This window comes from Lepidochelys kempii, chromosome 1, assembly GCF_965140265.1.
Source record: "Lepidochelys kempii isolate rLepKem1 chromosome 1, rLepKem1.hap2, whole genome shotgun sequence".
Classification (NCBI taxonomy): Eukaryota; Metazoa; Chordata; order Testudines; family Cheloniidae; genus Lepidochelys; species Lepidochelys kempii.
The window spans coordinates 110,172,417-110,198,614 of NC_133256.1; the positions used below are offsets into that span (position 1 = coordinate 110,172,417).

The window sequence follows — 26,198 nt, forward strand, 5'->3', positions numbered from 1 at the left end:
ATTCCCTGCCACTCCTCAAACCCCCAGAAGGCATAGCATGCCCCACACTTCGGACACACTGCTGTGATGCTTCCCAGGGACAAGAGCACCAGAATCTTTGTAGAAGTAGGGGACCCAAGGCCAAAGTGCCCCCCTCCCTCTCACTGGCTAGCTGCTCTGGTGGTGAGCCAACTGACTTCTCTTCTGGCGCTACAGCAGCTCCTGGTGGGCAAAAGGTGTAATTACAGCTCCTCCCCATCAGAATCTATTATTTTGCAGGGGTGGAGGGGTGGCGCGGAAGGAGATTTGCAAGGGACATGAATTCTGCAGTTATATTTCTTTTGTTAAAAAGTGGGGGGGCCACGGCCTCCTGACCTCCCTGGTTTCAGCACTGGTGCCCAGAGATACAGAATTGTGAGGCACCTCCCCCCACCTGCCCTTAGTGTGAGGAAGTCTTACCAGTGCCTGCTGTGGATCAGCTCCCTGACTCCACCAGCCACTGGCAAAACAAGCACTACTTTTCAGGCCTCTGCAGTCCTCATACTCTCTGTACAGATGAGCAACAGGTACACACCAACTCCCGAGTCCTCCAAGAATTCCTCTGGAGTGCTCAGCCTTTATTCCACTGAACACTTAAAGAATTCTTAGATCCACTATTCCCACACAAATAGTACACACCACATTCAACTCAGGCTCACCACTTAATACACAGCACATCATGTATATTCACACACACGTGTACACACACACACACACAGAGAAAACAAGAATCAGTTTATTATTAAAAAAAGATTCAGTGATACAGAGTGACAATACTGTACACAAATGGTTACATATAAAATGAAATCATAACACGCTTTCTGAAGTCTAAACTTAACTAAACATTCCCCTATTTCCCACAAAATAGCTTACCCCAAGTCCTCTTCTCAGCATTTTCAACCAGTTTGGCTGAGATCCCTTATCAAGCCTGCTGGCAGGTTGTCCTCACAGATCAAAGGAATACCCCGGGGTTCATCTACACTCCAGATATAGTTTCAAAAGTACACTGTCTTACTCCTAAACAGGACGACCCCTGCTGTTTTTGTTTTTCCCTGCGATCGCCTTAAGCTCCTCATTAATATCTGACTTAGTGTGTAAATGGACATCCATTATAAAGCTTACAATACTTAATTTACATGTTGCCAGAGAGATAAATGATTGTTACTTCCTGTTTGGGGGAACTCGTCTAAGCGGGTCACCAAATACATGCTTTAAGAACATAGATATCTGTACAAAAAGTAACTCCTTAAATATCGCCCATACATATATCTTGTGATGATTAAGACGACCGTATGACACAGGCTTTCATTAGAGACCCTACATAACATCTTTAGTGAACTAAAATGTAAATACCATATCTAGGGGATTCTTGTAACACCAATACACCCCTTATGCATCAAGAGGTCCCTGGGGCACAACTGCATTTAGACTAAGTCAAAGTCCGAGCATTTAATGGAAAGCATAAGGAAAAAAAGATGGGACGAGGGAATCAACATTGTCTCAGTGGTCCCCCACCAATATCATCTCCCACTCATCCCCATTCTCTAGAAATCTTCTTTACACTCCTGCAGTATTTTAAATCAAGGTTCTCCACAATTAATTATTTTATTGTAGTTGCATAGTAGAATAAGCTGTATTTAAGGTTCATGGTACACAAAGAGTGGTTGGGTAAAGGTGGTTCTTTAGAGTGTATTTGCAGGATGAAGTGTCTGACCCTTAGTAAAAGAGTGCATGAACTAAATTTAGTGGAGTTGCCTAAGGATTCAGAAAAAAGTGGATGAGGAAGTATGACCTGTTAAAAACCCCACTTACGCAATAGTAATTTTATCTGGTGTGGGTTTGTTTGATTTGTTTAAATTATGGAAACACCAGTCCCAATTCCACAGTTAAAGTTGAGTTCTGTTTTGAAAGGGATGTGAAAAGGATTTAGGGGTCATGGTAGAGAAGCAACTCTACATGAGCTGACAGTGTGATGCTGTTGCAAAGAAAGGCCAATGTGATCCTTAGATGTATAAACAGGTTAGTGCTGAGCAGGAGTAAGGGAGGTTATTTTACCTCTGTATATGGCATTGGTGTGATTGATACTGGAATACTGACGTCCACCTTTTCAGAAGGGTGTTGAAAAATTGGAAAGAGTGCTGAAAAGATTTAGGGCTATAAAAAAATGCCTTATAGTGAGAGACTTAGAGAGCTCAATCTGTCTAGCTTAGTGTATAAGTACCTTCACAGGGAGAAAATACCAGGTGCTAACAGGCTCTTCAATCTAGTGGAAAAAGGCTTAAGCAGCAGCAATGGCTGGAAGTTGAAGCCAGACAAATTCAAAATTAGAAATAAGGCTTTAAAAAAAAAGTGAAGGAGATTAACCATTGGAACAAACTACCAAGCGAAGTTGTGGATTCTCCATATCTTGATGTCTTCAAATCAAGGCTAGATGCTTTTCTGGAAGACATGCTTCAGTCAAACCCAAACAACTGGGCTCAATGCAGGGGTAACTGGATTTAAATTCTATGGCCAATGGCATATAAGGGGTCAGACTTGATGACTTAATGGTTTGAAACATACACACAAACTTACAGCACTTATTCTGAGTATATAAATGAATTTTTGAAGAATTTACAAGTAAATCAGTAAATTAGTCTGAGTTAAAATTATGTTTAGACTAGGCTGGCATTAAACTTTAGCCAACCATCTGTAGTCTCATTTTATATTCTGCCAGCATGTGCCCTATATTTCTTGGGTGATCTCTCAAAGCAACATGCTTAGAAAGGCTGTATCGACAAAGCTGTAACTCAGACTAATGAACAAAACGAGGGAGTTTTTATTAATCTTTTTCAGAAGTTTGCAATACCATAAGTCAGCTGAAAAATAAAAACATTAATGATCATTTGTTAACAATGCGAGGAACAGATAAAGAGACTAATGTGTGTTTGGAAATACACCAGAGAACTCAACCAGGAACACACACAGATCAAAGAAAAAAGGCGGCATACTGACACACGGTTGAGATAATCAAAATATAGCTCAAAGCAATAGCTGGTAACATCAAAGACTAGAGAATTCTAAAATGAGCTTTTTAGGAAGATGCATATATACATTCATATGTGCATAAGAACATTACATGGAGCCCCAAAAATGGAAGTTCTGCTGTTAGAAAGTCAAAAGATGTCTGCCACAAGGAACAAGGTAAATTATTCACTTTGGCCTTGTCCACCCTAGAAAGTTGTATGGCTTTAACTATACCAGTATAATTAAAAAAAAAAAAAAAAAAAGGAGTACTTGCGGCACCTTAGAGACTAACAAATTTATTTGAGCATAAGCTTTTGAGAGCTACAGCTCACTTCATCGGATGCATTCAGTGGAAAATACAGTGGGGAGATTTATATACACATAGAGAACATGAAACAATGGGTGTTACCATACACACTGTAACCAGAGTGATCACTTAAGGTGAGCTATTACCAGCAGGAGAGCGGGGGGGACCCTTTTGTAGTGATAATCAAGGTGGGCCATTTCCAGCAGTTGACAAGAACGTCTGAGGAACGGTGGGGGAGGGGATAAACAGGGGGAAATAGTTTTACTTTGTGTAATGACCCATCCACTCCCAGTCTCTATTCAAGCCTAAGTTAATTGTATCCAGTTTACAAATTAATTCCAATTCAGCAGTCTCTCCTTGGAGTCTGTGTTTGAAGTTTTTTTGTTGAAGTATTGCCACTTTTAGGTCTGTGACAACCTCTTACTGCAGACGCAGGGATACCAGTACAAGGTGCTTTACAGTGGTATAGATATTCCTGTACAGAAAGGGGAATTACTATATTGATAATGGGTACTATACTGACATTTTTATACCAGTGTAACTGTATCCACAACAGGACTTTCACTGATATAACTGTTCACATATCTAGGTCATGGAAACAGCTGTGGATCTCTCCAGAGCAGTTCCACAGAAGGCTTAACAGATTCAACTCAAGCCTCGCTAATAGAGGCAGCTACCAGGAATTTCAGAGAGTAGGTAAAGTGTGTGTGTTTGGAGGTCACGGGACATGTGGGCAGTGCATCTGGTCCACCTGTGGGCTATTTGGTTTGTTCTTTGCATACAGGCCGCATAGCTAGATAAACCATGGGCCCCTGAGTAAGCAGGGTCCCTGCTAAAGGCCACAAGGCTCTGACCCTCGGAACTTTGATCAGTGCCTGAACAGAGCTGGCCACCAAGAAATTGGAGGAAGAGGAAATCAGAGAAGAGGTCTAGTGATTTGTAATCACCAGAGGCAAGAGGCCATGGCGGCTTGGCTGAAGACAGAGGAGGATGGGCAGACTGAATACCACAGAGAAAAGGACCAGGAGGAATTCCACACAGATAGAAGTTTGGAATAGATATCAGATCCTCAATGTGGAAACTCTGAAGACACCTCTCAAGATCCAGCAGGTCCAAGGGAATGGAGAGATGTGCGGGATACACATGTGGATGGCAGCTCGGCACAACCTGTAAGAAAATAAGCTTGCCTAAAAAGTGTTCTCCAATTGTACAAGAGAAAGAATCCTTGTTGGAGATTCAGTTCTCAGAAGAATCAAAAGAACATTCTGCAAGGACAACAGACAGTGTACTACCTTCCTGGAGCCAAGACACAAGATGTCACTCTAAAATTGGATAGGTTTCTGAAGTCAACGGAGAAGGATCCATTGGTGATGTTCATATCTGCACTAATGACATTGTGTTGTGGGATATTTCACAGATAGATTTCAGGGTAATCAGAAGGATGCTGAAGAAGAAAAAGAAGAAGAATGTCAAAATGATCTTGGAGGTCATTCCTGTCTTAGAAGCAAAGGAAGACAGAAAGCAGAAGATTCTGGAAGTGAACTGCTCGCTAGGTAAGTGGTGTAGGGTAGAGGATTTTGGTTTTGTGGAACATTGGTACGCCTCCTACAGGTAACGGGGACTGTATAGTTTGGATGTCCTCCACCTCAGTAGAAGGGAGACCAGTCTCCTTGGGGACAGGCTGACTAGAGTAGTCAGGAAGGGGTAAAACTAATTGCAAAAGGAGAGAGTAAGAAGAGGGAAGATATGAGCACTCAGCACAAAATCAAGATGTTGAAAACAAAATCCATCAAGGAGCCAAAGGATATGAAGACAAGACATTCTTTAATTGTCTACACAACAATGCTAGGAGCCTGAGTAACAAACAAGAGGAATTGGAACTGCTCATTTGTGAGCATAAATTTGGTCTAGTTGGTGCTACTAAAAACGTGACACCACGTTTCACACCACTGGAATGTTAAAAATCAATGGCTATAACCTATTTAGGAAGGATTGAGTAGACAAAAGGGAAGAGGGAACGGCACCGGATGTCAAAAATGGCATTATCTGTTTCCGAGTCACTGAGAACTCAGAAGAAAATGATCTTGAATGATTATGGATCACTGTCCTCACAGATAAAGCACAAAATAAGGCATTAATTGGTGTCTGCTACTGATCACCAAATGACACTAAGAAACAGAACAACTGCCTCCTTATGTACTTATCTATAATATATAGGAGGAAAAATCTGGGCAATCACGGGACACTTCAATTTGACTGATATATGCTGGAGGTTTCATGCTGTCAGTATTAAAATAGCCTTTGAATTCCTAAATATTATAGATGACAATTTCCGAACTCAATAAAATGTTGCCACCAACAAGGGGGAATTCTGTGTTATACCTTGTCCTAAGAGATAAAAAAGAACTGATCACAGAACTAAAAATTAATGGTAACTTAGGTACAAGTGATCACGACTTGATCACACTTGTGATGTGCAAGCAGAATGAAAGTCCAGACCAGTAATATATAAACTTGGTGCTTTAATAAGGCCAATTTCACAAAGCTAAAAACAATGAGCCAAATCAGGTTGAAGAGATAACTGAATTCAAAGAGTGTGAATAATAATTGGGAATCATTTAAGAACACCATATTGTATGCTCCAAAAAAGAAAAATCCCACAATTGAGAAAGAAAGCCATGCTGATTACAATAAAATGACCTGTTTTAGAGGGGAACTGAAGGCAGCTATCAAATATATAGATATAACAAATGGAAAAAAGGGGAAGTTGATAGTAATGAATATAAATAAGAAGTTAGAAAATTGATAAGGAAAGCAAAGGGAAACATGGAGAAATCTATGGCCAGCAGAGTGAAGGACAATAAGGAGTTTTTAAAATATATTAGGAATAAAAAGTATCCCGACAACAGTATTGGTCCATTACAAGATGGAAATGGTAGAATTATCAATACCAATGCAGAAAAGGCTGAAGTGTTCAAAAAATGTTTCTGTTCTATATTTGAGGATCTGGACCACTTGGCAAACTGGGTGCAAGCAAACAATATGCATTTTAATATGGTTAAATGTAAATGTACATATCTGAACAAAGAATGTAGGCCACTTACAGGATGGGGGACTCTATCCTTAGAAGCAGTGACACTGAAAAAGATTTGGGGGTTGAGATATATAATCAGCTGTACACGAGTTCCCACTATGATGCTGTGGCCAAAAGAACTATCAGGATCCTGGGATGCACAAGCAGCAGAATCTTGAGTGGAGAGGTTATTTTACCTCTATATATAGCACTGGTGTGACAGCTGCTGGAATACTGTGCCAAGTTCTGGTGTCCACAATTCAAGAAGGAAGCTGATAAGTTGGAGAGGGTTCAAAGAAGAGCCATGAGAATGATTAAAGGATGTGATTTTGAAAGATTGTCTCTCTCACCAACACAAGTTGGTCCAATAAAAGATATTACCTTATCAACCTTGTCTCTCTAAAGGATTAGAAAACATGTCCTACAGTGATAGACTCAAAGAGCTCAATATATTTAGCTTAAGAAAAAGAAAGTTAAGAGATGACTTGATTACAGTTTATAAGAAGCTATATGGAGAACAATCATTTACTGATGGGCTCTTCAATCTGGCAGAGAAAGGTATAACATGATCCAATGGCTGGAAGTTGAAGCTAGATAAATTCAGACTGGAAAGAAGATGAGAGTAATTAACCACTGGAACAATTTACCAAGGATCATGGTGGATTCTTCAACACTGACCATTTTTAAAATCAATATTGGAAAGATATGCTCTAGGAATTGTTTTGGGGAAGTTCCATGGCCTATGTTATAAAGGAAGTCAGACTAGATAATCACAATGCTCCTTTCTGGCCTGGGAATCTATGAATCTATAAATGATATTAATATAAAACCCTCAACAAGGAAACAGGCATGCTTAACCTTTACAGGGAATAAGCCATTTAGATCTTGATTGCAGTATAAACACAACCACATCAAGGAACCTGACTCAACACAGCAGTCCTCAACTGACTAACATTGTTCCAGTTTGTAATGTGGACTGGATCTTAAGTATATTTCATAGCCAGGCTAAACCTAAGGATTTTTACATTCTAGACTCCTCATGTCCACAGAAAACTTGGGTTTTAGACATAAGAACGTCCATCTGGGTCAGAACAATGGTCCATCTAGCCCAGTATCCTTTCTTCCGACAGTGGCCAATGCCAGGAGCCTCAAAGGGAATGAACAGAACGGGTAACCATCAAGCGATCCATCCCATCGCCCATTCCCAGATTCTGGGAAAGAGGCTAAGGACACTTCAGAGCACAGTTTTGCATCCCCCTGCCCATCCTGGCTAATAGCCATTGAGGGACCTCTACCCTCCATAAACTTATCTAGTTCTTTTTTTAACTCTGTTATAGTCTTGGCCTTCAAAATATCCCCTGGCAAAAAGTTCCACAAGTTGACTATGCGTTGTGTGAGGAAATAATTCCTTTTGTTTTAAGCCTGCTGCCTATTAATTTCATTTGCTGACCCCTACTTCTTGAATTATGAGAAGCAGTAAACAACACTTCCTTATTTACTTTCTCCACACCAGTCATGATTTTATACACCTCTATCATGTCTCCTCTTAATCGTCTCTTTTCCAATCTGAAAAGTCCCAGTCTCATTAATCTCTCCTCATCATTTTTGTTGACCTTTTCTGTACCTTTTCCAATTCCAATACATCTTTTTTGAGATGGGGCAAACAGATCTACATGCAATATTCAAGATGTGGACGTACCATTAATTTATACAGAGGCAATAGGATACGTCCTGTCTTATTATCTATTCCTTTCTTAATGATTCCTAACAAAAGTGAGGCACTCTCTAACACCCTGCCCAAAACAGACTAACAAAATATCCAACATATTCTCTTACTATTGAGGTATTGTATGATTTTTCACAGAGTTATGCACAGTAAACAAAATTAGCCCAAGAATTAAAAAAACGAAGGAGTCACATTAAAGCAGAGAATGTAAGTCAATAATCTCCCACTGTCCAAATCTTCTGAATTTTCTAACAGTTCAAATTTAGAAGTAAGTAATATTTCAGGTTCATCAGGGTTTCTAAATATATACATTAGACCCATACATGCCACCTTCAGCTTAACAGGACAACATATTTAACTCCTAGATAATACAACTGTCCTGTAATGTTCAAAGAAGCTTGCTTTCATTTTAGTTCCTAAAGGCTAGTAGTCAAATATATATGCTTCCTTGCACCTGGCTTATAGACCATAATCTGGTCTATAAACCGTGTATGCCTGTCTCCTTGTGATGGGCCTTATGTTATGTTTCAGCGACAACTATGCATGGTTAGTGTCTCACTCCTGATTAAACAGCAGCTCTCAAAAGAGGAGAGTGAGGCAACTTTGCCAGCAGGCAATCTTGTAGCTCAGAGCAGCTGACGCAGCAGGTTCAACCAGTAGCACAGAACAATTCAAGATGTGCAGATTCTCTGTTTTTGTGGGGATATATCCACAAAGTAAAAGCTTTCAACTTTTGCCTTCTTTTCCAGGCCATTCTACCAGTGGTGGAAAGCCTGCTTGTCATTAGTGACTTTTGTAAACATAGCATCAAAGTCTCACAAGGATCTTCCTACACCACAGACATCCATCTCTGGTTCTCAAACCTTGTCTCAGAAGGACCACATTCCTGAAACACATTATACTCTCCTACATGCCACCAAGCTGCTTGTGAATTCAGTCTAGAACTTTTGCTATTCACGTCTAGCAAGTATTTTTCCTACCCAGCTGAATGAAATGTTCCATGAAGATTCCACTTCCCTTTTGAGGAAGATATTTTAAACATACAACTACTTACTCACCTAGCTCTATGCTTAGGGATTTCACAGTGTTCTGTCCAAGTATTAAAACAAATTTGCTAAAAGGAGGAAATAAATGTATGACTAATTTTAGTTCAATAAGGTGCTGAATAAACATTAGGATTATTTTACAACACCTACAAGAATGCTAAATGCTTCAGAAGTGACAGGTCCCTGCTCTGAAGTGTTTATAACCTTGATGATGGACTTGAGAAGTGAGGATGTTATGACACTAGGAAGGCAAGAGACAAGGAAGCTGCAGATTATAGGTATGCAATTATGCAGTTACTCAGTTTAGTATTTAATATATGCATAATTAAATTGAGTAACTGCATAATTGCATACCTATAATTTGCAACGTCCTAGCCTCTCACCTGACTAGTACCATAACATTGTATCCAGCACCTTTGCTGTAGATAGGCGTTCCACTCAATCTAAACTGATGTTGTTTCATCACACATTTTCTGCCATAACAAACAACACAGGTTAGCCTCTCTCTCATCTTCCAATTGGCTGATAGCTCCATAGTTTGAAACATATGTTCACAGGACATGGCAGATGAATCATCATTTTTCGTTGCTCATGAGGCAAATGGGCAGTAAAATTTCCCTTTTCCTGGGCCTACATTTCATAAGCACCCCTGCTTTCAGAAAAATGGCCATAAGAAAATCAAAACAATCACAACCAAACTGCTGTTTTCAAGGAGTATCTGAAATCCCAGTGCAAGTTTAATGCAATCTTCAAGTTTCTCAACATATTTTTTTTACTCAACATAACATTTATTCATAAGCACAGAAAAAGAAAACTAGCCAAATAATACATGTCACTTTGCTAACCTTAGTAGTTGATGATAAATACAAAGTTAACCACTATCTGATGCTTTCTAAAATAAAAGTATACAAAATACTAAATTTGAAATGCTAAATCTGAGTCAGTTTTATGCTTGTCAACCCACAGTAGTTCCTTGGAACATTTAGCCCACTCTCCGTCATCAACTGCTCTAGGCATATGCTTGCATACAATATTGCAAAATGAATTTGTAGATTAAGAACTCCCCTGACCACACAATACTTCAGTTTGCTAGAAACAATTCTGGTATCCCTCTCACTGCTTTTAAGGAGTTTTACTCCTAACCCCTGAACTTCTAGAATTTACACAACTCTTCTACAAGACTATGGCCTTGTCTTCAGTAGAAACTTTAATAGTTTATGCTTCATATGGTTTTTGCTTATGATTAAGGCCAAGATTTTGTCACGGTTATTTTTAGTAAAAGTCTCGGACAGGTCTTGGGCATAAACAAAAATTCACAGGAACCTTTGACCTGTCCATGACTTTACTAAAAATAACTTGGGGGGGGAGGAGGAGGAGGCGGCGGCGGCAGGGCTAGGTAGGGGGGAGGAATGGAGTCCCATGCGGGAGGGGACTGACAGGCCAAGCCCCCCCAGTCATGGCAGGAGGCACAGCCCACACTCCAGAGCTGGCCGCAGCTGCGGGGCAGGGGTGCGCAACCCCAGCTGCAGCCCCCACCAAGCCCCAGCTACAGCCAGGGCAGGTATAGGCACAGCCCTGGAAAGCCGTGAGAGGGGCACATGGCCCGGCTGCAGCCGCCGGCAGAAGCTGCAGGGCAGGGAATGCAGGGTTCTGGTTCCAGCCTCAGTTCCAGGGCAGGGGTACACAGTCCCACCTTCAGCCCCGGCTTCAGCCCCTGACAGCTGCAGCTGAAGAAGTCACTGAGGTCCAGTAAAGTCATGGAACCCATGACTGTCGACACCTCTGTGACTAAATCATACCTTACTTATGATCCACAGCTGACTCATTGGCTTAGGGTATCAGGAAGACACTAGAAGAGGGGAAGGCATTTCCAGGAGGACTACAGGGGATGGCATGATCTGGAAGCATTTCTGGTGTGATGCAGGGGGAACAGAGGTAGATTAGATGGAGTGGAGGTGGTACAGCAGAGGGAGGAACAAAGAGTGAATTCTCAGCTGGCAAACTAAAGGAGATGTGCCAGATGTTGAAGCTGTCAGAATTAACAGCCCATCATCTGTGCCACAGTAAGATGCATCCACACTCGATCAGTTTGTGAGTGATCAACTGCAGTGAGTGAGACTCAGTTATTGCTTACCCTCCCCGCACAAAGTCCTGCAGTAAATGCCATGTTTATTTGCTTACCTGACATACAGCTGAAGCACTTTTGCTTGAAATATGCCTCACGTTAACATACAATTGAGGGGGAGCAATCACTTATCAGGGTAAATTTCTCCAGCAGATACAAGGCCTAAGACACTCATTACACTTCTGTGCAATTACTCCAATTATTTTACCTGTTATGCTATGAGCTTTATAAAGAAAACAATTCAACTTCTGGTAGTCAGAGTAAATGCCAAAAAATGGGATAACCAGCACTGATAACGTCAAATAACTGTCTTGGAAATCTGCAACAAAGCTGTTCAACCACTGATAAAAATTCTTAAAAGGAAGTCTTGCATTACCCAATAAAAATGATATTTTAAAAAGATGAAGTCTAGATCCCAGAGAGTGTATAAATGTGTCTATATTTATTTTAAATACTGTGTTTAATGTGATCTGTCCCATTGCCCCTCACACTATGAGTCTGTACTAATCAATGCCGTTATTAGAATAGGAAAAGGGCCATAGAAACAACGAAGAAAATGAAACAAGAGTGCCTTTTCTCATTAACATATTTGCCAAGTTTAGGAGCAAGGTGTTGAAGAGCTACAGGCTTCATGGAGTCCTATCAAAACAAATTCCATAAAAAGACTGATGAATAGAGTCCTGAATCTCAGAGACCTCTGAATCCACTCCTCTATCCCAGAGAAAAATAAAAGAAATTATAAATGATTAAAAACAAAATCATGAAATAAGTGCTAAACTTCACTGTACAATCATGCTGCCTTTCATCAGGTGCCTGATCCAATGTCTACTGAAGTCAAAGAAAAGACTCCCATTGGATCACAACCTAGATAACTTCAGTTCTATATGTTCCAACAGCAGGCTTGCTATATGCAATATAGACTATATAAAATAGCAGTAGCCAATTTCACTGTATTCTACTGACTGTTCTATAATTACAAAAAAATTAACAAACGTAATCATAAGTTTTATAGCAGGGGTGGGCAAACTTTTTGGCCCGAGGGCTACATTTGGGTATGGAAATTGTATGGCGGGCCATGAATGCTCACAAAATTGGGATTGGGGTGAAGGAGAGGGTGAAGACTCTGGCTGGGGGTGCAGGCTCTGGGGTGGGGCTGGGGGGTTTGGGATGCAGGAGGGTACTCCGGGCTGGGACTGAGGGGTTCGGAGGACAGGAGGGGGCTCAGGGCTGACGTAGGCAGTTGGGAGTGAGGGCTCCAGTTGGGGGTGCAAACTCTGGGGTGGGACTGGGGATGAGGGGTTCAGGGTGCAGGAGGCTGGGCTCGAGGTGTTTGGAGGGCAAGAGGGGGATCAGGGCTGGGGTAGGGGCATGGTGGGGAGGCTCAGGTGTGCAGGTCTGGGCGGCACTTACCTCAAGCAGCTCCCAGAAGCAGCAGCATGTCCCCCCTCTGGATCCTATATGGGGGCGTGGCCAGGCGTCTCTACTTGCTGTCCTGCCCGCAGATGCCGCCCCTGCAGCTCCCATTGGCTGGGAACTGCGGCCAATGGGAGCTGCGGGGGCAGCACTTGGGGCGGAGGCAGCGCACAAGACCCCGGCTGCCCCTAAATGGAGGAGCCAGAGGCAGGACATGCCACTGCTTCTAGGAGCCATGCGGAGCGGCCACCAACCCCGCTCCCCAGCTGGAGCACAGAAATCCAAAGCTCCGGCAAAAAGTTAAGCATAATCCTGGATGTTACCGTCATGCAATAATTTGAGATTTTAATAATATGTTCAGTCTCCAGCCCTTCAGGGTAGCAGTTCAAGAAAGCTCTTCAACAGCAAAAGTAGGCCAGATAAAGGAATGTCAAAACCTACCCTTGGTAAGCCACTGTACTAAATTTTAGGCACAATATACACCTGAATAAAAGTGTAGGACATAACTGGCGCTGTACATATGGGAATTCATGGGGCAGCCATTCCTCCTTCATAGGCTTTAGTGCTAAATCCCCGTTGAAAGGCTCATATAATCTACTAAAAAAAAAAATGTGAGGAGGAAATGTCCACTTTGTCATATTTGAATAATTTAAACTCATGGTTTCTAAACATAGGGATCATGACCTCTAGGAAGGTGACAACCACCCTCCTTTTCTTTACAGCCTGATCGGAGAGGGATCCTGCAATTTTTTTGTTGTACAATGGGGTCACGGGTGGAAAAGGCTTGAAAACACTGACTTAACAGTTTCTCTGCCTGAATACAAACTTCTTGCAATCCCTTATCAACGAGCTGTAAAGAAAGGCCAGGCTGCTTCCTTGTAGTAGCATCATAAACTGCTACTTTATGTAATAGCCACCACAGATGCTCACGCTGCAATGAGACTCATACCCTTCCTTCACTTGAGACCAAGTGCTTCATCTTTCCATCATATTGTTTCCCACAGGCCAAGGAAAACTGCTAAAGTCCCAGGCATTCCCATAAGCCCTAGCCTCTTGCCTAGGATTGAACCACTGGAAATACAAACAAAGGTAGTGGTGGGTGAAAAGCAAGATGTGTTACAAATTAAACCAATTCTACACCAGCTGATCAGATTTCAGTTTCTTATTGCTTTGTCGTCTAAAGACCAGAGTTTTAATTTCAATTTATTTCGACTTGCTTCCTGTATACCCACACTGAAATCATGGCAGAATCAGACCCCTACAAACTAAGCAGACCATTGAAGTTAAACAGCAAGGCTTATCTTGCCACATAGGGCTTCTATAAATAAAAATGAATACAAAGGAAAAATAAAACCCAAGCTCTAATGTACAGATAAAATAAGAGCTGCTAGCATACCAGGCAATATTCGTCCAATGAGAGCATCTAACAACCAAAAGGATTCCTCTTCATTCTTTGTAATAAGAATCAGGTATCCAGCTATGAAATTCATGCCCTGAAATAAAAAGAAAGCTTTTATAATTTCTCCACTTACCTCAAAATTTTCTTGTTTAACTTTATAATACCCATGAACTTCAAAGTACTGATTGAGTGAAATAAAGGGAAAAGCATTGTGCCTGCAAGTTCCTTGAAAGATACCAGAAACAGAATTATTACAATTTACAAAATGGACAGGATAGAGGAAATCTACTAAGACAGTCTACCAATTATTAACCCTGCTACACCTGGGCAATGAAAGCCCATGGAAGCCAGGGGAGGGGGGAAAAAAAATTAAAGCACTAAGAAATTAAAAAGTAATGTAAAGACTGCTTTTTATTTTAAAAAATCCCAAAGCCCTTTCCAAACAACAAAACCGATGATTACTTTGACCAACACTGAAATGTAACTATCCCTGGAGTGAAACTCACAAAACAGCTGCTTAATAATGTGCAGTGACACTACCTAACAGTTCTAGGTGGAGCATGGCCCATCCAGTTGAAACTACAAATGCAGTTTAGGAAAGCAAATAGTAAGTAGCAGAGTTGTAATTCCACCAGGTTTTCCAGGTGTAGTTTACGCAGCTATTTAAATTATTTTTGTCCAGAACTAACGAACAGTATTTATTGTTTCTATCTGCACCTATATTATGCTAGATGCCTTTCAAATCACCGAGGAAGCCATAGTTCCTGCCTTACAACCTACAATAGGCAGACACACAAAGTGTGGGAGATAGGGCTATATATGTAAAGCGTTAACTGGTCACATCCTTACAGTACAATGTGTTGGGCTTTTCATGGCAAGGTTTCAGTGGACAAAAGATGCATAAAATATATAGGCCCTGATTCAGGAAACCAACCCTATTCAGGAATAGCATGTGTTTAAAATCAAGCATATGCTTAAGCAATTTCCTTAGAGACTATCTCTTAGTAATCCATAATATTAGTTTAGTCAACCAGTTAGTTTTAGCAACATTATTAGGTTGATTTATAGCATTCTATTGGCTTTTAGAGTGAGAGGATTTTTTAAAAAGTATATTTATTGTGATTTAAACAAGATGGCATCTAAAACAGTACATAGTGCACCAGCATGAGAGTACACAATTCCCAACAATTTTTTAAAAAGCCAATGTAAAATTGTCTTTAAATATTTACAGGCTGTGGAGGCTCATGCCAGTTACATTTGTTTAGTGCTAATCTTAGAAATCCTCTCTAGTTTCATCCTTTTCTTTTGTATTCTCCTTGACCTCTTTCCCCCGAACTCTCCACTCCAGGGTCATCTATGGGGACAGGCGGTAACATTGTCTCACTGTACCCAATAAGCAATGCCAGCTACAGCTCAAGCAAGAAGAGCACTGCCAAAACTGAAACGCTCAAAGGATTCTGGAAACCAAAAGTTCTTGTCTTGACTGAAATCCAATTTTTTGGATACAAGTGGCTTTGCTCACTTGTCTTTTGATATACAATGCCAAAACAGTCTCTGCACATTTGAATTTTAAAATATTCACTCTGTTCTAGACATTTCTTTTCAATCCTTAAACCTCTATATTAGTTGTTGAACTTTTACAAATTGCTGAAGTTGCCTGGATCTGTGTTGCATCTGGGGTGCTTGGCCTTCTGCCTATGAAGACAGCTATTCAGTTCCCATGCTACCAGATAGTTTGATAATTGCATCCATGGTGATAAGAGAGTATTTGGCACTTAACATAGCAGGAACAAAAGCCTGCTCTTTAGAAAATATTCACAAAGCAAAGAATTTCACTAGCTGTACACACATTGGTAAGAATTCTATAGGACTACAGTACAGAATGGCAATTCGAAACTTAACTAACTCTTTGGTTGGGAACTTTTCAGTGGTGACTCTCCAGATAAATGTTTTGATAATGCTAGTGAGGTGTGGAGGATCTATACTTAGTATATAGTGCAAGCCACGAAGAGCTACACAAAGAATTGGGGGGAGGGGGGGGGAGTTCACTTTAATTGTCTACTGTTTCAGAGGAATCCTGGCCCCATTATATGGTATACATCACCATTTATCTTGATGAAGTCTGCTGCTTCACTAGGACAATAGCCAGTTTTCTAAGATATACACTGATTTATCACACATATAGGAGGAGAGGCTCCAGCCCTTGGTTTATGTAGTTACACCCTCGATATATAACCCATCTTTTGAGGGAATAAGTGGGGGGGAGGGAAAACCCTTGGTCTCTTTTTAATGGGACTTAGATGGGTGTTTCTGTGCAGACTTAACAAGGGTTTAATGTAAAGTAATATGCATCTCTTCATAGATCTGTCTTGCTTTATTTAGAGGCCTGATTCTGCAAACACATGGATCAGAGATTGACCCTTTGCATTATTCTCAAAAATCTTAAAAGAATGTAGTTTTAAAAGCTTTGTTCTCTTTGGATGAAATGTTATATATGGAAAAAACACAAAGAACTTTTACTCCCCCATTTCAAATTACCACTATTAACCTCAGTACTGCAATATATCAGGGCCAAACAGTAAGTCAGATTTCAGCGACTCTGATAATGATTCTTAAACCTAGATCAATCTCTTCTATACTAAATTAAATGAGCTGCAATTCAATAAATGTAATTTATATTCTTTAATAAAGGATTGTTATTTTTATTTTATTATAAATTTTTTTGACTGGTACAAGACACATGTAACTGCATATAACTGCAATGCAACAGGGAAGGAGAAAGGAGAGACTTCAAAGCTGAACTGAACAGAAGAGAAGACACATTTTTTTGATTATGCTAGTTACCGTTCATGATGTGTAAAGATGGCCACAAAGTTATTTCTATTTTAAAACATTTTTCTGCTTGTTTTTTTACCTTAGAAACATCATGAATCAAATATTTTCTTTTCTTGTATCTTCTACAGGAACCTGTAAAGGACTAGGGAACTGGAGCAGGAGCAGTCTCAGTCCCTTAAGAGTTATGAGGTTGAATTTTACACAAACAAATTTTCCTGCTCCATGTTTGTCAGAAGTTTGAGTTAAACAGATGTTATAACCAAATCCACTAAAATTAGATTTAGACCATTTGACTACAATGTGATATGACCACTAGTTCGCCTCTACCCAAAAAAGTTCTCCAGAAAGACAGTGGAAATCAAGACCTGTTAATTCTCTTGTAAACACAAAGGAATCATTTACAAATAAATAAAGAAGTTTTTCATGCCTTTCTAGAACACCAAGTAGCAAAACGGGACACCATTTTTTTAGTTTACTGTTCACCTTTAGTGAATGAAACCAATTCATTCACTTGAAAAGGAAGGAAATTGGGTAAGCACGCATTACATTTGAAAATGACTCAAATATGAGATCGGAAAGATACTATTAGCAACTGTTTATATGACTACATTTAGCCTTCCCCACAACCTTGACTATCACCCAAAAATGTACTTTAAAATTAGCAACAACAATCTTGCAAATGTCTTGGAATATCTTTTTAAATATCTATAATAAGTTACATACCTGGCAGTATCCCACTGTTTTATTATGGTGCCCATACGCTACTAATACATTGTAGAGTGTCTGCTGTAAACAGGGATCAGCAGTTTTGCGGAATTGTACATTATCTGGAAATGTTCTGTTCATGTCTAGAAAAAAAATGAAAGGACCAAATTTAAGCCATGTTGCCATGCTCCCTAATAAATCTTAGCCTTGTAAGATGTACAACTGAAATCTGACCATGGGCTCACAGAAAAGGAGTCTGGTAGATGAAGTTAACAAGATACGACCTCAAAGCCCTATTTTAGTTCATTGGCCTACGTTCAAATGAGATCCATTCCTAGAAAGACTGATCTCTCTAGGCCAGTGTGGCTTACAGTCTCAAGCAGGATTCAAGGCAGAGACTGATCCCAGGAATTTATTACATTTCACCTAACCCTCTTCAGCAATTTAAACTAACACATCGTGTACCGAATTTATCTAGTGCACTGCTAAGTTATTAGCTGCCCTGCTGGGGAGTGATATTCTCACAACAGATAAGTTCAGCAAAGGACAACTCTGATTCACTGAAAACTAAACCTATCTATGTGGATTAGCGCTAAACAGTTCATTTTTAAAAGATTCTGTTCTCATAACTGATCATACATGTTTGACTCTAGCCTCCCCCCTATCCCCAATTGCAATTACACATTGTCACACTCTGGAAAAAAAAAAAACTGCTTCTTTACTCATGCAAGGTCATACAGAAGGAGATTTTTCAAAGAAAGCAGAGATGCCTACGCATGTACTTCAAGTTTAGTCTTGTATCTGATCTGTGATTAAGGAATTACTGCTTTGAAATTATTTAAAGAGCCACTGTCAGGTCAAATTTGGTCCAAAATTTAATTCTGTTAAAATATGCTCATACTAAAGGAAATAAAAATATCTCCATGATTTTTTTAATTTTAATTCTAATGGAAAAACTTAACCTGTTTGCCGCAATGTTTGCTACACACATAAAACAATGAAAGTGTCTAGAAGTGGATTAAATACAAAAATGGTCTATAGTTTAAACAGAGAGAAAAGCAGGACATTAACAAGCAGCATGAATAGTGAAAAATAAATTTAAGCTTTTCAGGGCTATTTAAGGAAATAAGGAAGTTTGTATAAATTAAATGAATATATAATTACACATGCAAACTCATGGGTGTATGTGCACATGGATCTACATGTAACTGCACATATTTTACACACACACACGTGTCATCAACTTGTTGCAGGATCTTTACTGCTCTCTGGAGCACAGTGCATACATCATCCATACAGATTTTTTAATGGATACTGTCCTGTTAATCACCACCTACTCAGCTTTAAGGACCTATGACCTCAATTTGCAAAGAAGTCTCACACTTTCTGAAAAAATCAGGCCACTTTAAGAGGTCTCAAGTTGAACACCTAAAAATCACTACTCGATTTTGGAAAATAAAGGCCATTACGCAAAAACAGGACAATATGCTGGTAGCTGGATTTAATTTAAAACAACAAAAGCAACTTCACTTTTATGGTGTTCAATACCCAAGGGCACACTAAATTATTTAAAAATATACAAAATGTTTGAACAACTATAAGCAATTCTAACTATAGCATCCCACACAGATATGCCTGACCTCTGTACATACTAGGAGATATTTTATCTTACTGCTTTTCCTTCTTAAAGGAAACTGTTTGTAATGACTGGCTTCCATGACAAAAGCTTAAACTGGGAGAGGCTATGAAGAAAACCCGTAAAAATCATGGTTTGTGCCATGGAATTCAGAGCCAAGATAAATTCATTGCCCTAATCACCACTTCTTCCTTTTAAAGTCAATAAATCAGTTCTGGAGTGGTGGGGGATAGGGAAATATCATAATTCACCTCCCATGCAAATTTAAAAATCAAGGTGAACAATAACCCTAACAGGCTTGTGTCAAGGTTCCTCCCCCACTCTGAACTCTAGGGTACAGATGTGGGGACCTGCATGAAAAACCTCCTAAGCTTATCTTTACCAGCTTAGGTCAAAACTTCCCCAAGGTACAAAATATTACCCCCGTTATCCTTGGAATGGCCGCTACCACCACCAAACTAATACTGGTTACTGGGGAAGAGCTGTTTGGACGCGTCCTTCCCCCCAAAATACTTCCCAAAACCTTGCACCCCACTTCCTGGACAAGGTTTGGTAAAAAGCCTCACCAATTTGCCTAGGTGACTACAGACCCAGACCCTTGGATCTTAAGAACAATGAACAATCCTCCCAACACTTGCACTCCCCCTTTCCTGGGAAATGTTGGATAAAAAGCCTCACCAATTTGCATAGGTGACCACAAACCCAAACCCTTGGATCTGAGAACAATGAAAAAGCATTCAGTGTTTTACAAGAAGACTTTTAATAAAAAATAGAAGTAAATAGAAATAAAGAAATCCCCCCTGTAAAATCAGGATGGTATATATCTTACAGGGTAATTAGATTCAAAAACATAGAGAACCCCTCTAGGCAAAACCTTAAGTTACAGAAAAGATACACAGACAGAAATAGTTATTCTATTCAGCACAATTCTTTTCTCAGCCATTTAAAGAAATCATAATCTAACACATACCTAGCTAGATTACTTACTAAAAGTTCTAAGACTCCATTCCTGTTCTGTCCCCGGCCAAGACGACTACAGACAGACACACAAACCCTTTGTTTCTCTCCCTCCTCCCAGCTTTTGAAAGTATCTTGTCTCCTCATTGGTCATTTTGGTCAGGTGCCAGCGAGGTTACCTTTAGCTTCTTAACCCTTTACAGGTGAGAGGAGCTTTCCCCTGGCCAGGAGGGATTTCAAAGGGGTTTACCCTTCCCTTTATATTTATGACACGCCCCCCAAATCTCAGCTAGGGTGAAACACTGGCTGGGATTTCTTCCTGGAGCTCTAGGAAAACAGAGTTAATAAGACACATGCATTTCTAAATATACTACCAAGTACATAAAGACTAACAATATTTTCCACATCTCAAGGACGATTTTAACCAGTTGATTCTGGGAAACTTTCACGGGAGAGTGCATCAGCCACTTTGTTAGAAGCTCCTGAGATGTGTTGGATGTCGAAATCAAAATCTTGGAGAGCTAAACTCCACCGAAGAAGTTTTCTGTTAGTTTCTTTGACGGTGTGAAGCCACTTTAGTGCAGCATGGTCGGTTTGCAGGTGGAAACGCCGTCCCCAAACATATGGGCGTAGCTTTTCCAGAGCGTAGACAATGGCATAACATTCTTTTTCAGTGACTGACCAGTTGCTTTCCCTCTCAGACAGTTTTTTGCTGAGAAACACTACAGGGTGGAATTCTTGATCAGGTCCTTTCTGCATTAAAACTGCTCCCACACCACGCTCGGATGCATCTGTGGTTACTAGGAACGGTTTGTCAAAGTCTGGGGCCCTTAGTACAGGGTCAGACATGAGTGTCGCTTTAAGCTTGTTAAAGGCCTTCTGACACTTTCCGGTCCACTGAACAGCATTTGGCTGTTTCTTTTTGGTTAGGTCTGTCAGTGGGGCAGCGATTTGGCTGTAGTGCGGTACAAATCGTCTGTAATAACCGGCCAAGCCTAAGAAGGATTGAACCTGTTTCTTTGACTTTGGGACAGGCCACTTTTGGATAGCATCCACTTTGGCCTGTAGGGGGCTGATAGTTCCTTGACCCACCTGGTGTCCAAGGTAAGTCACTCTGTTTAGGCCTATTTGACACTTCTTAGCCTTAACAGTTAGTCCTGCCTCCCTTATGCGCTCAAGGACTTTTTGTAGATGTTCCAGGTGGTCTGCCCAGGAATCCGAAAATATGGCCACATCGTCAAGGTAGGCGACTGCATATTCTCCTAATCCCGCTAGGAGACCATCTACAAGTCTTTGGAAAGTGGCGGGTGCATTTCGCAGCCCGAAAGGGAGTACATTAAATTCATACAGCCCGAGATGTGTGATGAAGGCTGACCTTTCCTTGGCAGATTCATCTAGCGGTACCTGCCAGTACCCCTTGGTTAAGTCCAAGGTAGAGATGAACTGGGCCCTTCCCAGTTTCTCTAATAGTTCATCTGTGCGTGGCATGGGATAGTTGTCTGGGCGAGTTACAGCATTTAGCTTACGGTAGTCCACGCAAAAACGTATTTCCCCATCTGGTTTGGGAACTAGAACCACTGGAGATGCCCATGCACTTTCAGAGGGGCGGATTACACCCATCTGTAACATATCCTGGATCTCCCGTTCTATAGCAGTTTTAGCTTGAGGAGACACCCGGTAAGGTTGGACCCTAATTGGGTGAGCATTACCTGTGTCAATGGAGTGGTATGCCCGTTCAGTCAGTCCTGGGGTGGCTGAGAACGTTGGCGCGTAGCTAGTGCACAGCTCCTGGATCTGCTGTCGCTGCATACGCCCAAGGGTCATGGAGAGGTTCACCTCTTCCACACCACCAGCACATTTCCCTTCGTAGTAGACACCTTCAGGCCACTCAGCGTCGTCTCCTCCCTGGGCTGTAAACTGACAAACCTTTAATTCTCTGGAATAAAAGGGCTTTAGAGAATTAATATGATACACCTTAGGCTTTCGGTTGGAGGTGGGGAATGCTATGAGATAATTAACAGCTCCCAGGCGCTCCTGGACCACGAATGGCCCTTCCCACGATGCTTCCATTTTATGGGCCTGGAGCGCCTTTAAGACCATGACCTGGTCTCCTACTTTGAAGGAACGCTCTCTGGCATGTTTATCATACCAGGCTTTTTGCTCTTTTTGAGCATCCTGTAAGTTTTCTCTAGCAAGGGCTAAAGAGGTTCGGAGGGTGTTTTGTAGGTTGGTTACAAAGTCCAGAATGTTAGTTCCTGGAGAAGGTGTAAATCCCTCCCATTGCTGCTTCACCAACTGCAATGGCCCCTTAACCTCACGGCCATATACAAGTTCAAATGGAGAAAACCCTAAACTGGGATGTGGTACAGCTCTGTAGGCAAAGAGCAACTGCTGCAATACTAGGTCCCAATCATTGGAGTGCTCATTTACGAATTTACGTATCATGGCCCCCAAAGTTCCATTAAACTTCTCCACCATGCCATTTGTTTGATGATGGTAAGGAGTGGCAACCAAGTGATTTACCCCATGAGCTTCCCAAAGGTTTTTCATAGTTCCTGCCAGGAAATTAGTCCCTGCATCTGTGAGGATGTCGGAGGGCCAACCTACCCTGGCAAAAATGTCTGCTAGTGCCTGGCACACACTTTTAGCCCTGGTGTTGCTTAGAGCTACTGCTTCCGGCCATCGGGTGGCAAAATCCATGAAAGTCAGTATGTACTGCTTTCCTCTGGGTGTCTTTTTCGGAAAAGGACCCAGAATATCCACAGCTACTCGCTGAAATGGAACTTCAATGATGGGGAGTGGCTGGAGAGGAGCTTTGACCTGGTCTTGGGGTTTTCCCACTCTTTGGCACACCTCACAAGACTGGACATAGGTAGAAACATCCTTGCCCATTCCCTCCCAGTGGAATGACCCCCCCAAACGGTCTTTGGTCCTGTTCACCCCAGTATGGCCACTAGGGTGATCATGGGCTAAGCTCAAGAGCTTGGCCCGGTATTTAGTTGGAACTACCAACTGTCTCTGAGGATGCCAGTCTTCCTGGTGTCCCCCAGAAAGAGTTTCCTTGTATAAAAGTCCTCTTTCTACAACAAACCTGGATCGATTAGAAGAGCTGAGAGGCGGTGGGTTGCTCCGTGCCGCCGTCCAAGCTCTCTGGAGGCTTTCATCTGCTTCCTGTTCGGTCTGGAACTGTTCCCTTGATGCTGGAGACATCAGTTCCTCATGGGATTGTGGACCTAGGCTTGGTCCCTCTGGAAGCGATATAGGGGATGGAGCTGTTTCTGTTGACTGTGAACCGCTCTCCGCTGGTGCACTATGTTGGGATTCAGGCTCCGGCTGAGCCTCTTGTGTAGGGTTATCGGCTGCTGCCAGTTCAGGTTCGGTGGGGCCCTCTGGTGTTGAGGTTGCAAGTATTGGATTCAGTGCTGACACGGGGTCTGGTGTTGGTTGTTCGGCTGGTTCCGGTTCTGGGACTGGTTCCGTCTGGGTCTCTGGGACTGGATCCACTACTGCTGTTGCAGACATTGGCCTGGGGTCCAGGTCCATCACCTCTGACTGGGTCCTGATAGAAGTTTCCGGAACAGAGCTAGGCCTCACGGCTTGTTTAGCCTGGTTGCGGGTGACCATTCCCACCCTCTTGGCCTGCTTCACATGATTGGCCAAGTCTTCCCCCAACAGCATGGGGATGGGATAATCATCATAGACTGCAAAAGTCCACATTCCTGACCAGCCCTTGTACTGGACAGGCAACTTGGCTGTAGGCAAATTGAAAGAGTTGGACTTGAAGGGTTGAATCGTCACTTGGATCTCTGGGTTGATTAAATTGGGGTCCACTAAGGAAGCATGGATAGCTGACACTTGTGCTCCGGTGTCCCTCCACGCGGTGACCTTCTTCCCACCCACACTCACAGTTTCCCTCCGCTCCAAGGGTATCTGGGAGGTATCTGGGCCTGTGGACCTCTGGTGTGATTCCGGTGCAATGAACTGTAATCTGTTGGGGTTCTTGGGGCAGTTGGCCTTTACATGCCCCAGCTCGTTACACTTAAAACATCGTCCAGCTGACGGGTCACTGGGGCGAGGAGGGTTGCTGGAGAACGGGGTGGTGGGACGATAAGGGGTCTGGAGGGTTCTTTGGGAGGTAGGTGGGGCTTTGGGTGGCCCCCGGTAATAGGGTGTGGTCTGGGGTGGTCCCTTCTGGTCTCCGCTCCAACTGCGACCAGTTTTCTTCTTCTCTGCCACCTCCACCCATCTGGCTCCAATCTCTCCTGCCTCAATTACAGTTTTGGGTTTCCCATCTAGGATGTATCTTTCTATTTCCTCAGGAACACCCTCTAAGAATTGTTCCATTTGCATTAGGAAGGGCAAATTTACTGGAGATTCAACACTTGCTCCTGATATCCAGGCATCCCAATGTTTTACAATGTGGTAGGCATGTCGGGTAAATGACATGTCTGGTTTCCACCTTAGGGCTCTGAACCTCCGACGAGACTGCTCGGGTGTTATCCCCATTCTGACTCTCGCCTTGGATTTAAACAGTTCATACTTGTTCATGTGTTCTTTAGGCATTTCAGCTGCCACCTCAGCTAAGGGTCCACTGAGCTGCGGCCTCAGCTCTACCATGTATTGGTCAGTAGAGATGTTGTACCCAAGGCAGGCCCTTTCGAAGTTTTCTAAGAAGGCCTCAGTATCATCACCTGCCTTGTAGGTGGGGAACTTTCTGGGATGGGAAGTGGTACCTGGAGAAGGATCGCTAGGGTTTGTTGGTATATTCTGCTGGGCCTTTATCCTCTCCATCTCCTCCACATGCTTCCTCTCTTTTTCCTTCTCCTCCTCCACATGCTTCCTCTCTTTTTCCCTCTCCTCCTCCACATGCTTCCTTGCCTCCATTTCCCTCTTGTGGGCAGCCTCTTGGTGTTGTTCTGCCTCCCTTTCTTGTTCCTTCTTCAGCTGCATGAGTTCTATCTGTCTTTCATGTTCCCTTTGTTTTTCCTCAGCCTGAAATTTGGCTAATTCCAGCTGTAGTCGAGCTGAGGATTTGGCCATTCTAACCTCTCTGTTTTTAACTAACTTTACACCCGAGGTTTAGAAATAAACAAACAAAACTTGGCTGTAAAATTTTGCTGTGCTGGAATAGAATACCTATTCTCTGATAGTGATTGTCAGCCTACAGAAAAAGACAATTCCCTTGTCTCTGCTCTGGGCCCAAATTAAAGCAAAAACCCTCCAACTACTTGGAAACCTGCTTACCCAGCCCAAAGAAGAAAAAAAAAATTTCTTTTCAAACCTGTGCTCCTTGTAAAACAAAAAAAAAAATCAAAATCCTAAAAAAAACCCTGCCACTTTTGTCTCCAGGCAAATGGGTAGAGCACACACTATTTACTTTTAGGAAGAAAAGAAAAAGAAAAAAAACCTCTGGGTTGGAAGACTGTGAATTTCCCTGCAGGAGTTAAGTACCCTGCCTCCAGGCAAAGAAAACCTGCAATTCACAAGATAATCCCCTTTTGTCTCTGCTTGGCCACAAAGCAGAGAGAAACCAAGCTGCTTTCAGTTTCAAAGCTGCCTTCTGGACTTCCTAAAAATTCCTTTTTAAAATCTGTATTTCTAGTTCAAAAAATCTCAACTGGATCTCAAAATGATTTCAGGTTAATCCCACCACTGTGCCACCATGTCAAGGTTCCTCCCCCACTCTGAACTCTAGGGTACAGATGTGGGGACCTGCATGAAAAACCTCCTAAGCTTATCTTTACCAGCTTAGGTCAAAACTTCCCCAAGGTACAAAATATTACCCCCGTTATCCTTGGAATGGCCGCTACCACCACCAAACTAATACTGGTTACTGGGGAAGAGCTGTTTGGACGCGTCCTTCCCCCCAAAATACTTCCCAAAACCTTGCACCCCACTTCCTGGACAAGGTTTGGTAAAAAGCCTCACCAATTTGCCTAGGTGACTACAGAC

The 26,198-nt window shown here is 41.9% G+C and overlaps 1 protein-coding gene across 8 annotated transcripts in view; it reads right to left on the reverse strand.

Annotated features, from left to right (window-relative positions):
* The window catches only part of GRTP1 (growth hormone regulated TBC protein 1), a 99,845-nt gene that overhangs the window by 56,711 nt on the left and 16,936 nt on the right, over positions 1-26,198 (reverse strand). For 3 of the 8 annotated variants that reach the window (XR_012159630.1, XR_012159631.1, XM_073350323.1), the window contains exons 1-4: positions 23,338-25,987; positions 21,956-22,182; positions 17,672-17,796; positions 14,111-14,207 (exon numbers count right to left, since the gene is read on the reverse strand). Coding sequence is in view for 6 of the 8 variants with exons in the window: in XM_073350323.1 (XP_073206424.1) it covers positions 14,111-14,207; positions 17,672-17,796; positions 21,956-22,182; positions 23,338-25,286 (2,398 nt within the window). In the remaining 2 variants the exon portion in view is untranslated. Of the gene's footprint in view, positions 1-14,110; positions 14,208-17,671; positions 17,797-21,955; positions 22,183-23,337; positions 26,071-26,198 lie in introns of those variants that run through there. The other 5 variants (XM_073350358.1, XM_073350353.1, XM_073350347.1 and 2 more) reach the window with 3 other exon arrangements.